Raw genomic sequence first — 13,428 nt, 5'->3', positions numbered from 1 at the left:
CTTGCAGCTCAACTATTTTGGGAATCAAGAAGAGCATACACAGAACTATACATTTTATAATTTTATTAGGAATAATTCCAAGTGGGTTATGAAGAAACTAATCCATTGAGTTTGATGAATTTTTCAAAAGTTCTTTATGAAGATATGTTCACCAACAAACAGTAAAACTTCAGCAGAACTATTATACACTGGGCAAAAATAGTCAGGCTGATACCAAAAAGCAACATGCAACATAAAAAAAAAGATACAATATAAAGGAAGACAATCTGCTGAATATTAAAAACAACCTCAACATGAGCTCTTCGCAACCAGCACAGAACTATTCTACCCATCAAATCCAATTCACATAAAGGCAAGTTGGGCTGACAGAACCGAAGGATTAATAAAATGTTCCTCAGTGCAGTAGATTCGTATAGTGTTTTAGAGCATTTCCTTGGCTGGAACAAGCAGTATTAGGAATTCTTTTTGGCAAGGGAGAGAAATAAATACATACGGAATGCTACATTTTTAAATCAGCAGACTGTCTGAGGAATGAAACAGGGCATCAGTAAACTAAAAGTAGCAGGGAGGAAAAAAAAAATAATCAAAACATTAATTTATTTGGGCTCCAGAGAGTATTCAAAACAGATCTTAAAGATGCCACAATAACTATATTCAGGCGTTTAGGCTAAGGAGGGGGGAAAAAAAATCAGAAGATACACTTTTTCCAAGTTAAGGAGATTTTTACCCAAGCATATTGCTACCTTTGCAACATGTAGCTCGGTAAACAATAATTGGCAACAAAAGAAGTTGAAACGCTGTAATATCCTGCCCAAATATCAGTTCCAGATACTGTAATAACCAAGATGCAAACTAATTTTGTTGTAACAAGCCTAGACCACTTATATCAAACATGTCCCTGGTGAAAGAGTCATCCAGTTTGAGTTAGCGTTTTGAGAGTTCATTTGACAGCCAGTCAAGTCCCTCGTACAGGCCAGTTCCTTGCGTAGCACAGGTAGCCTGGACGTACCACTGTCAATGCAGAACAAAAATTAGATTGAAATACTGACAAAATGCAAGCTAAGTTGTAACAGTATGTGACATTCAGACACTCAGAGTTCTTCGATCTCTGTTCTGTGCCATCTGTAGAGACACTATCGAACAACGGTATTTTTAAAAGTTTAGAAAAGTATATATAAAGTAGATGGCGTTCAGACATTATCCAGAAGCGCAGAGTTTGCCTCCCAAATGCTAGAACGCTGTCTAATGTATCAAGAAACAAATACAGAACTGGTTTATTTGATGAAAATTATCTTCTTGTTTTTCAAGGACAGCTTTTCAGGAAACGGAAGCGGAATGATCTAAATTAACAGACCTCTAAAACATCTTCTATGGATATGATCTTAGTGCGTCAACATACAGACATTAAGCAAGTATTACAGAAGGCTCGAGGGGTTTACGTGAAGCAAGCTATGTCTCAAAAGCTTGTACAAGTGGAATCTAAGGATTCAGGAGCTACTTAGTTTCCTCCCATCTTTGTAGTGGTGAAAATGTAGAATGCATTTTCTCCTCCTGAATAACAAATACGGAGAAAACAAGAAAGCTCACCACGTACTTTGTCAAACACATTTGACACCTGTATTTCAGTGACAGACTGGAATACTCTTTTTTTTTCCAGGGAAAAGTAAGAGATGAGACACCTGCAACAGCCGCAAACACTGGACTGTACTTCTAAATCACTTATTTTGAACAATGACCTTAAACTACGCACTACAGAGTTTAATAGCACATACATGCATCTTCCTACAGGAAGAGGTGAAAACTTATGTTTATGATACATAACAAAGCAAGAGTGCAGCAACCAGGAAGTCTAGTACTTACAGTTCTGTTACGCAGAGACTGAAGACCTAGTTTGTCTGTCATTTCGCTGATTGCCATGGCATTTGGCAGATCTTGTTTGTTCGCAAACAGAAGCAGCACAGCATCTCGCAGCTCATCCTCCTCAAGCTAACGGAAAAAACAGTCACGTTATTAAATCAGCTCAGTTAAGTACTGCAGCAAGTACTCAAGAAACCTAAATACTGATTGAAGGGTTATAAACATTCCCATTCTTGCTCCTAAAGTCACTAATAAGTACTGAATGAAATTTAACCAGTACTCAACAGAAATTCTCCTACAAATAAAAAAATAGTCTTTCAATAGACAGTTTAAATTTACCAGCATCTTGCCACTGAAATTCCTAGCACCAATTTGCTTTTCTAAAATTCTTTCTTTATCTGCTGCATTTCCGCTGAGGTTACATGAAGGAAAGAAAAGTTCTGATGCAACAGTAATTCATGAACTAAAGCTTTCTACAGAATGGTAGTTACAATCCAGTACCCTATGTGACCCGGAATTACCAATCAAATACAACACGCACTGTACAAGCTCCCTAAACTTTTAAATAAATCTCCTACAAGAGCTTACAAACAACCCAAAATTTATCAACAACAATGATATCTCAGAGGGTGTTGTTATTTACCATTTTCTGCAGCTCATCTGCTGCTTCCTGGATTCTCTCTCTGTCATTGCTGTCTACCACAAAAATGAGGCCCTGTAAAAAGTTAAGCAGTTTTGAAAATCAAAGCAAATAAGCAGCACTATTTTAAAACCAAGAAATTTCATTTTAAATGTTGTGATCAGCCCCTCTCTTATGTAAACAACTTGCTGTTTAAGCAATGCAAGATGTCTGTTTGAACAAACGTAATCATTTTCACCTGCAAAACAAAACTAGGCCTTCAAAATTTAAAAAAAAAAAAGTTAGACCCCATAAACACTGGTTTACAGATTAGTGTGGGATTCATCAGGAGGGGAGAGGGAAACAACCTGCCAGCAAAATTTCAGAGGTAAACGCTCTCCCCTCCCATTTCACTCATTGTAGCATGTTAAATGCAGCAAGAGAATCACAAACTTCACATTCTCATATTTCACCAAAAGAACCACACGCCCTTAAAGGCCTGAATTTCTTAACAGAAGTTTGTACCAAACAGTATTTCTATTTCCAGCACCTCTATTATTCAAGTGTCTGCCTTACTACACGCTATTTACTCTTAACATTTCAGTATGAAACTTTACATCTTATCACTCTAAGAAAAGAGAAGCGTCTTTTTAGAACTATTCACTAAGAGGGTTGAATAAGGAACTGAAATTGATTACAACTCTCTTCCCAACAATACTTTGCTAGCTCCCATTTGTCAATCCAGACTTCCCTATTTTCTGAACCAACCAAGTGCATCATGCTGCTCAAAATTTTCTTGCAAACAAGTCTACAATCAACACAGGAAAAAAAAAAAAACAAACCCAACCCAAACCCCACTCCCAAAGCTTCCTGATACTAAAAAGCAACTTACCTTACTACTTGTGAACCAAAGGAATCATGTTTATGTCACCAAAAACGACAGCAGTCACATCAATATGAAGCGTACACCTTCTAATCAATCAGTAACAGCATCTTTTATGGTATTTTTAGATCCTCAGCATACTACGTACACTGATACAGCACAGTACAAGCTGTATATTTTAAGGCTGATTATTACAAAAGAAGAGTATGTCAAAAGTGTTTAAACAATAACATTTTTTATGTAAAAGCTAACACTAACTCAAACAGATCGAAACATGAATACAGCAAAGTTGAAGAGTTCCTCACAAACAAACCAGCTGCTCTGGCACATTACACTGGTGGATCCCTAAGGACTTCATCTTGCCAGGCTACACTCACAACTAGACTTGAAGCCTTCAGGCTAGCAAACCTAGCTTCAACTAGACTAAAATCCAGATATCCCTCAGCATTTGCAAGAATTAGTGAGGAGCTTTTCCAAAACGAATGGACAGAACACAACTTTCCACACATACTCTACAAAACACCACAAGACCTCACAAAACAGGTCATTAATTATTGCAGCCCCAGAACTCTTACCTGCGTGTTTTGGAAATAATGCCTCCAAAGAGGTCTAATTTTATCTTGACCACCAACATCCCAAACTGTGAAACAAATGTTTTTATATTCTACTGTTTCCACATTAAAACCTAAAAATAAGAAAGTCAAGTAATTAGAAAAGGTTAATGTCAGTGTTAAAATATAATTCTAATCACATTAAAAATAGCTACTTCCTAAGCTGTACTTCTCCAGAATATATATAAAATGGCTTATCAGAACAGAATTGCTAGATCAAGAAGAAATTCACTAATGGGACATAGTAATATTAATCTTTTAATTTAAAGTACACCACCTGTGGTTCAGCAAATCTTTCAGCTACAAACTGCAAGAGGCTCATGGTGTTTGGCAAAGGACTCATACTTCACTGGCTCCTTTACTGCTGAGCATCTGCTCCTGGTCACTGTCAGACACAGGATTCTGGTCTAGATTTCTCTTCGGTCTGACACAGCTATGTTACCGCAGTACCAGAAAGCCCATGTTTGTCCTGTTTCTCATAGTAACAGCAAAGATACCAAGTCCCTACGTTCTCCAAGAGCCAATCTCTTCAAGACAAATTTAGAGTAACAAGAATGAAGGCACAAGAACTTGGTTTTCTTACCAATAGTGGGAATTGTGGTGACGATTTCTCCTAGCTTCAGTTTATAAAGAATAGTCGTCTTACCAGCAGCATCCAAACCAACTAAAACACACAGAAAATTTGATTTAGTTCACAATATGAACTACAACATGCTCATTTAAAAATATTCCATTTTACATGCAGCGTATTACAGAGTTTTTTTTCTGAGAAGAAACAACTTTTTAAACAGTTTTAAGTCGCTGTTGACAAGCTACTGTATGTTTCTCATCAGCTCCTCTACCCAGCACTATGAGAGAGAACAAGCCACAAAGAAAAGCTCAGTAACACACTTTCATCCACAACCTACAGGCTCACAAGTTTTTATTCATCTTCCTTAGTACTTGTGTTATTTAATTAAGTTTTATCATAGAATCATAGAATAGTCTGGGTTGGAAGGGACGTTAAAGTCCATCCAGTTCCAGCCCCTGCAATGGGCAGGGACACCTTCCACCAGCCCAGGCTGCCCAAGGACCATCCAGCCTGGCCTTGAACATCTCCAGGGATGGGGCAGCCACGGCTTCCCTGGGCAACCTGTGCCAGCGCCTCCCCACTCTCATTGTGAAGAAATTCTTCCTTATGTCTTCCCTAAATCTGCCCCTCTCCAATTTATACCCATTGCCCCTCGTCCTATCATTACAAGCCCTGGTAAAAAGCCCCTCCCCAGCTTTCTTGTAGCCCCTTCAGGCACTGGAAGGTCGCTATAAGGCCTCCTCGGAGCCTTCTCTTCTCCAGGCTGAACAACCCCAACTCTCTCAGCCTGTGAATTCTCTCAGCCATTCACTTTGAAAGTTTCTTCTGTCTAAGAATGGTTTTAAATGCCTAGCTACAAACTACAAACACAACACAGCTTCTAACTGATCACGTTTGCTATTTTGCCTCAAGCTGGGGATGGTTTTGCTCACTCAGCCTTCAGCCAAGGCCAGTTTCATGTGCACCCAAACCAGCAGGAGTCGGCCCCATCACTGGAAGACAATGCAGTCTCCCTCATTCTCATCTCTTGTCCCTTTGCTAAAAGACTTATTTTGCATTGACATAAATACATACATTAGGAAACTCCTGTTGTCCCTCTGTGTATACCCTAAGGGCTCTAACTCGTCTTTGGGATTTCAATTCTATTCACTGTGATCCACCAGGACGCTTTCATTAGAAGACTCCACTTCTCATCTTTACAGAAGGCCTTCTGCACTGAAATTTGCTTTTCTACGTCTATAACAAAACTTAAGCTTGCTGTTTTTCAATGCAAGCTATGGGGTAAACATGCGATCCTTAAAAAACCCAACAAACCAGAGCCTCAAAGATGTTAGAATCCAATACCTAGCATATAAGTACCTAAATAAACACTAAGTATTAAAGATTTAACCACAGCAACAGTTAGCATAGCGTCTATTTGTGAAACTGAAAAGAATCAGCAAAACTTTGCCCAAGCAAAAGTAAAATACCCATCAAATAATTAATTAAATAACGCTTGCAGAAGAAACCAAAGTGTGTTATCAAATGAGGATAACATTAAGCGTTCTCAGTTAATCACTCACTTGGTGATGGCAATATATTAAGCTTAAAGTGGTTTGATGACTTGACTATTAATAATACAACTGTTTCCTTATCGTTGCAATAAAATGGAATTTGAAATTATCTACTTATTCAGAAAGAAACCAAACTTTTAAAAAACCTCCTCCTTCTCAGACACAAACTGCTGCTACAGCAAACTGATTAAAAGAACTACCTATAATTGCCCCATATTCTGGTACTGAGAAGAGGATCATGCATAGCAAGACAGTTTCTTCGGTACTGTCACCATGTGTTAAAAAACCAGTTGTTGCAATTGTTATGTCATGAAATAAGGGGGGGGGGAGGGAATCCACCATCGAAACCAAAGCTCCTTGAGGGGTAATAAACTCCAAAAATGCTCAAATTAAAATGTACCAGCTTTAAGTGTGCTATTGCCTAAGTGTTGGTCTCTTTTAGGACCACACACAAACACAAAAAAAAAGGCATCGTGCTGTACAAGTTTCACAAGAGCTTGCAAGTCATGAAATCTGCAAATGTGAGCATTCTCCCTGCACCACTGAAGAGTCAGGTACCCTCAGAAAACCCTGTGAGCAAACTCTGAAACCCTCAAACCCTCCATATATGCTGAAGAACAATGTTTAAAAGCACAATGCTTGAAGCCCAACACTATTCTCGCATAGCTCAGCTTCAAGGGAGCATTCGTAGGATCTTTACAAGAAAAGATAATGTATGTACACAGTATGAATGTGGTAGTTTTCCAGTAAATTAAGATCATTTAGTGAACCACTAATTAAAGATACACATACTTGCAAACTGTTCTCTCACCCCCAAAAAAGCCCAAGCAGTTATCAGTGCAACAAACGCTAACAAGATGTGTTAAAATTAACAAGGAAAGAAAGGTGGCTTTATCAACACAAATGGGTTTGGTGTATTTAGGGGTTATGCTAAGAGATACAGATAAAGACGAAGAAAAAACGCAATCTCAACTCAAGGAATGAACACAGAGTATTGGAAGCCATTTGAAGATATGAAGATGACTCACTGTTAAGGAATTAGAAACTAGTCTAGAGTTTTAAACTAGATTTCAGGAATTATGCTCCAGTTAGTCACTCTGCTCTTGTGCCAGGACCCACCACCACCTCAGCGGCGCTGGCAGAAGGCTACACCAGCTATGTGAGCACAAAGCCCAAAGACTTTGCTTTCAGCCACAATTACAATTAAGCCACTGGACTTTGCACTGAGGCGGGCTGAGCTATGGATACGTGTTTTCTTATTCTGGCTCCACAGCAGCTTTTAACCAACAGGAAGGCAACTTCTGCAAATCACCATGACCCCATTTGCAAAACCTGCCTCTTTTAGCTAGTGTTGTGAGGTCATCAAGAGCATTGCCTCCATTCATACTTCTTGCACCAGTTAGGCATTTACCACCCTTCTCAGAACAAGACATTTCAGAGAACCAAATTGCGTTTAATCTTTTGAGCCACTACAAAATGTAATTATTGCTTTTAGTAGTTCAAGAAAACACATGAGTCTACATTAGCACTGGAACACTAAACATAAATGTATGAACTATTTAGATGCCCTAAAATTTAGGTTGATTTAGCTACCAAGATTAAATCCTCAAATAATATCAAGTGTCTACACTTTCACTCCAACACCATTGCTTGACCATTGGTGAGACAAAGGTGTAAGAATCTCGATGCAGGCTGCACCACAAAGCATTAAAATTACAATAAAGTACAAATGCAAAGCACAGACTTGCACTTGAAACCATTTATCTTTAAACTGAGTCAAACATCCTCTTCCTCAAGCTGAGGAAAAAAACACCTACAATGCTTTCAGTTGCTGCAAAACCAACAGTGGTTCTAAGCCTTTTACTCATCTTAAAAGTGATTTACTCACAGTCTGTCTGTTGCGTTTCTACATCTCAAGCTTGTAGTTTGCTTGTCTCTGGGAACGCCATCCCTGTGCCTGCATCATATTCCTCATTTACCCACTCAGATCATTGGTGGCTGAGTATCGAGCTGCCTCAGTTGCCACAGCACCAAATTTCAAGTAAAATACAGATGCAGAAAAACTAAGTTGACTTTTACAGTTGAATCCCCATCAAGACAAACAGATTTTGCTTGTCAGATTGAGATTTACAAAGTTTACTATAGAATACAGCATGCTGCTGCTCCCAAGATGAACACTTCCCAATATCAGAGAAAAAAAAGAGCTTCTACGGGTCTTAACTGATCCACGACATTCGTGTTAGAAACAAAAGCCAGCAAAAAAATTTACTACAATTTACAGCAGGTTTGTACTCCTTCATTATTTTTTTACCTTTATACCAGTTATCTCAAAACTCATCTTCTTTATCCTTTACATACTATTCCTCTTTCAGGTTTCGTTTCAACTAGCTAAGCCTTTGGGGGACATGAAAGGATCATTCTTAATAAAGAATTGTTTTTCTCAAGAAAACACACACTCACAAAAGAAAACCAACAGCATGTAAACCAACAGTGGTTCAAAAATACCCAAACGAAAAACAGCTACAAAACCCAGTTAAATGGTTTTGTGTTGCAGGGCGACACAATTCCCACTGAACACGACAATTTTTTCCCAATGTATTTAATAATTACCTTTGTATTCAAAGTAGGTATTATCTCAGTTATTACCTCCACAGCTACCCCGAGACGCAGAACACTAAGATACTGAAGGGTATACAACAAATCAGTAACTTCTCTTTTTTAAGCACAGATCTTCCATGCCAGTGCCCTGGTTGCCTAGTCTAACCTCGTGTCATTCATTCCTGCCCTACAGTTATTTCTTTTCTTTTCCCCTCATGTTACTTCTGTCTATAAAGAAGATACAGGAATTATTTTACATTCATTTCCTCAGAAGCACATTAACCTAATATTTATGAAAAATACCCAATTATAAAATATATATATACAAAGCTCCCTGCAAAAGTGCAGTAACAGCACATCATTAATGTCCACCTTTTACCATAAATATCACAGAATCACAGAAAATATCTTTAAGATTATTAATTCCAGCCATAAACCTAACACTGCCAAGATGTTGTTTGACGTTATAAAGACAGCGTGTCGTGTCGGCTGTAGGTAACGGCACCTGAGAAGCATTGAAATTCTGCAGAACTCAGTAACACTCAGTCTATCTTAAGAACTAAATTAATTCTACTTCAGCTTGAATTCTGCAGAAACAGAAGAAAGCTGTGTGAAAAGGAAGTCAGAATTATAAATTAATCATCTGTTCATTAGCACCTCATTCATCTAATATTTCTTCATAAACAGCTTGCCTCACATATTTACTCCACTGATTTACTACTACTTAAATGCTTAGCCTTGTCCTGCTCATTTTCAAATCATAAATTGAAAATTATCACCTTGAGGAAAAGTCGAATTCAGTCCCCATATTCATTTAGACACCTCTCCTCAAAGTGCCGATACACAATGCAGAACGATATGAGGAGCTGCTTTTCCACGTCACAGGTAAGAATGAATTATGTGACCTCCAATATAACATACTCAGGTTCAAAACATGCAGTTTAGGTTGCATGAGACACTCTTATCACAACACAGCTAAAGTTTTACCCTTATATACAACATAATAAATATGGTGCAGTCCCATGCTCTGACCCCGCCTGTGTGTGAATATGATCCATGCCTTAAAATCAAAATAATTAAAAAAAAAAAAAAAAAGCAGTTGAACCAAGTGCTACAAAGAGCAGCTCCTTAACTCCTGTCTAACCTAAATTTGAATGAATAACCTACCAGTGGAAAAACTAAAGCCTTTCAAGCTGTTTTGATCTGTATGACATCACTTTCCTGTTTTCATCATTTCGCAGAATACAACAGAACTACAAATGCCACAAACACAATCTCATGCTACCATCAAGCTCATCTGAAGCTTTTGCTCCATTCATTGAGGAATCCTATGAAAACTCCGGCTACTAGGGAGACGCTCAAATCACTTCCTTGAAACCAACAGATGCGCTAAGTTGTCTTAAGACTGAAATTATTCAAGTTGTTTTGAAATGGATGAGAGTCTCTAATTTAAAGCAACCAAGATAATATAAAAATTACCCTGTGTGCAATAAAGAACTCCGTAATCACAAAATGTGTAGAGAACATGGAAGATTATAATTAAAAAAGCTGCATTTTACATCAGCTGCATGTAGCCAGACAGCGCTGAGGCTGAGCAGCGTGCCAAGAAGCGTGACAGTTAGGACCAAGTCCCATTGGTGGCTACATTGAAATGAGCACTTCATATAATTTCTTCAGACAAGCTCCCTCAGCTCATGGACAAGCTCCCTCAGTTTATGGCCATGAGTCAAGTTCCATTTACTTTGGGAACAGCACTTGAAACAAATCTGGGGGGCAAGATCTGTTTGCACATGAAGCTTGGGAGGGGTGGGTGGAAGAAAGCAGGGAAGAGCTGAAGCAGAGGAGGAAATAGCGAATGCAGCACGCGCTTGCTTTGACCTTTTGAACCACGAACTTGAAGCAAGAATCTTCAAGAGCTGCTGGCTTCAACTCCTGCACAGTCCATTTCAAGACAAACACCATCTAACTCTAAATAAATAATTTCAGGTTTACAGTAAAACTAAGCAAGCACTGAAAAAGCAACGTATGTGATTTTAAGATTTTGCGCACAAGGTTCAGGAGAGCTGGAGAGCACAGATGCTACACCAAAATGTCCTTTCACAAAAGCTAGAGATACGGACACCTTCGTTACTGAAACCTGGCCATTACATGCAAATTCTTAAGCTCTCAGTATCGGAGAACCCAGGCTCTGTCACAGCCACTCCGCTTGGCTGGGAGCAGCGCCTCTAGGCTGGATGGGGCCTCGAGCAGCCTGGTCTGCTGGGAGGTGTCCCTGCCCGTGGCAGGGGGGTTGGAACTGGATGATCTTTAAGGTGCCTTCCAATCCAAACTATTCCATGATTCTATGACGTTCTGAATAGTTCCAAAAATTAAAGATAAAGGGTAATTCACCTCTAGGCCTTTTATGTATAGCTTTTTATAATAGCTTTTTGAGGTTGTTTCGCTGTGGGTGAAGGGAATCCACGCCAGCCCCGGGGACGGAGCGTTCTCCAGCACCCCTCCAGCAAGACCCCGGACAAGGGACGGGGCGGGGGGACCGGGACACAGGAGAGAAGGAAACGGGAACACGGCGGAGGGAAAGGAAGGGCAAGCACATCCCCATCCCCACCCCCTTCCTCACCGCTCCTTCCTTCGCTTCTCCAACGACCCCGCAGAAGGGAAACCCTGGGCAAGAGGGACACGGAGACGCCCCAGGCAAAGGGGACCTGGCACAGGGGACAGTGAGGTGCCCCGGGGACCTGGACACAAGGTACAGAGAGGCGCCCTGGGCAATGGGGGCAAGGAGGGGGGGAGGACTTGGGGACCTCGGCATAGTGGACAGAGAGGTGCCCTGGGGACAAGGAGAGGGACCTGGAGACCTGGGCACAACGGACAGAGAAACACCCTGGGCAACGGGGACAAGGAGCGGGGACGTGGGCACAGGGCACAGAGAGGCGCCCTAGGCAACGGGACAAGGAGGGTAGACCTGGCGTCCTGGGCACAGAGGACAGACAGGCGTCCTAGGCAATGGGGACAAGAAGGGGTGTCCCGGCGTCCTGGGCACAGAGAGGTCAGGGTCCCCGGCACAGGGGGCACCGAGCCGCCCCCCCCCCTCCCCGCGGCCTCTTCCCCTCTCCCACCGCGGGCCTCGTCCGGTAGGGCTCGCCCGGGCCTGCGGATCCGCCCCGTCCCCGCCGCGGCCCCTCACCCATGAGGATGCGCATCTGCTTCTTGCCGAAGAGGCGCGAGAAGAGCGAGGAGATGGTGAGGCCCATGGCGGCGGCGCGGGGGGAGCGCGGCGAGGCGAGGCGGGTCCCCGGGCGAGCAGGGGCCGAGCTGCGGCGTGTCGCCCGCTCCGAGGTGGGCGCAGGCGGGCGCTTGCTGCTGTGTGACCGCGGAACGCCGCTCGCTCGCTCTCTGCCACGTCACGCTCGCCACGGCCCGCGGCTCCAACGCGGACAAAGTCACGTCACGCTCGCCACATCCCCCCCCGGCCGCGGCGCCGCCCCTTCGCCGCGCGGCGCCGGCCGCTCCCCCGCTCCCCCAGGACTACAACTCCCGGCGTGCCCCGCGCTCGCCCCGCGCCCAGCTCGCCTGGAGCTGCCGCCGCGGAGCATCACGGGAGATGTAGTCTCGGGCTGCCACACGCCCCGCTTCCGGCTCCGCGGCGCGCGGCATGCCGGGAAACTGGGGGGGGTAACGGGGGGGAGGGGCGAGTGGCCGGGGTGCCCCGCACCCACCCTGGAGCCACAAAGGGGGGCGATAAACCGACACCCCGAGTCCAACAGCCCCGAGGAGAGGTTGGGGGACAAGGGGGGTCAGCCTGGAGAAGAGAAGGCTGCGGGGAGACCTTAGAGCAGCTTCCAGCGCTGAAAGGGCTCCAGGAAAGCTGGGGAGGGGCTTCTTCCAAGGGCATAAAGTAATAGGATGGAAGGGGTGGCTTTAAATTGGAGGGGGAAGGTTTAGATTGGATATTAGGAAGAAATTCTTCAGGAATTCAAAAAATTCTTCAGGAGGGAAGCCCTGGCCCAGGTTGCCCAGGGAAGCTGTGGCTGCCCCATGCCTGGAGGTGTTCAAGGCCAGGTTGGATGGGGCTTGGAGCCCCTGATCCAGCAGGAGGTGTCAGGGGGTTGGATCTGAATGGGCTTTGAGGTCCCTTCCAACCCAAACCCTTCTGTGATCCCAAGAACATTGATTACTGACACCAAGTTGGGCAGGCGTGTTGATCTGCAGAGAGACCTGGATCAACGGGCCAAAGCCGCATGTGTGGGGTTCAACAAGGCCAAGCACCAGGTCCTGCACTTGGGCCACAACAACCCCACGCAGCGATACAGGATTAGGGGAGAGGGGCAGGAATGATGCCTGGCTGAAAAGGACCTGGGGGGCTGGTCCACAGCAGCTGCGTATGAGCCAGCAGTGGCCCAGGTGGCCAGCGGGACCAGGGAGGGCAAGAAGAAGAAGAGGCTGAGAGGAAACCTTACGGCTCTCTACAAATACCTGAAAGGAAGTTATAGTGAGGCATATGAGCTTGAGGATCCTGCAGTTCTATCCTATTGCAACAATAATGATGCATTTTCGAACTCCAACACTTTGTCATCACATCAGGTGGTTCTGGTTGCCTAAGGGATACAACCTCCATTAAGTCAGACTCTACGAGCTGCTGAACAGCTTTTCTTAACACAGGAGACGGGGAGGCAGGGAACCAAACCAACAATAACACCCATCATCTGAGTTACATAAGTTCAAAAGAAAAAAAA

At 43.1% G+C, this 13,428-nt stretch overlaps 1 protein-coding gene across 1 annotated transcript; it reads right to left on the bottom strand.

Moving 5' to 3' along the window:
- Positions 1–48: 48 nt before the first annotated feature.
- ARF4 (ARF GTPase 4) lies at positions 49–12,161 on the bottom strand. Its single transcript, XM_069866235.1, has 6 exons — positions 11,880–12,161; positions 4,554–4,634; positions 3,935–4,044; positions 2,501–2,572; positions 1,861–1,986; positions 49–1,011 (listed from the first exon to the last, which is right to left on the bottom strand). Exons 1-6 carry the CDS (start codon positions 11,944–11,946, stop codon positions 925–927), a joined length of 543 nt encoding a protein of 180 aa, XP_069722336.1. The 5' UTR covers positions 11,947–12,161; the 3' UTR covers positions 49–924.
- Between the last annotated feature and the right edge of the window lie 1,267 nt (positions 12,162–13,428).

This window comes from Phaenicophaeus curvirostris, chromosome 11, assembly GCF_032191515.1.
Source record: "Phaenicophaeus curvirostris isolate KB17595 chromosome 11, BPBGC_Pcur_1.0, whole genome shotgun sequence".
In the NCBI taxonomy this organism is placed as follows: Eukaryota; Metazoa; Chordata; class Aves; order Cuculiformes; family Cuculidae; genus Phaenicophaeus; species Phaenicophaeus curvirostris.
The sequence above is the reverse complement of the archived record's forward strand: the minus strand, read 5'-3'. Positions and strand labels throughout refer to the sequence as shown.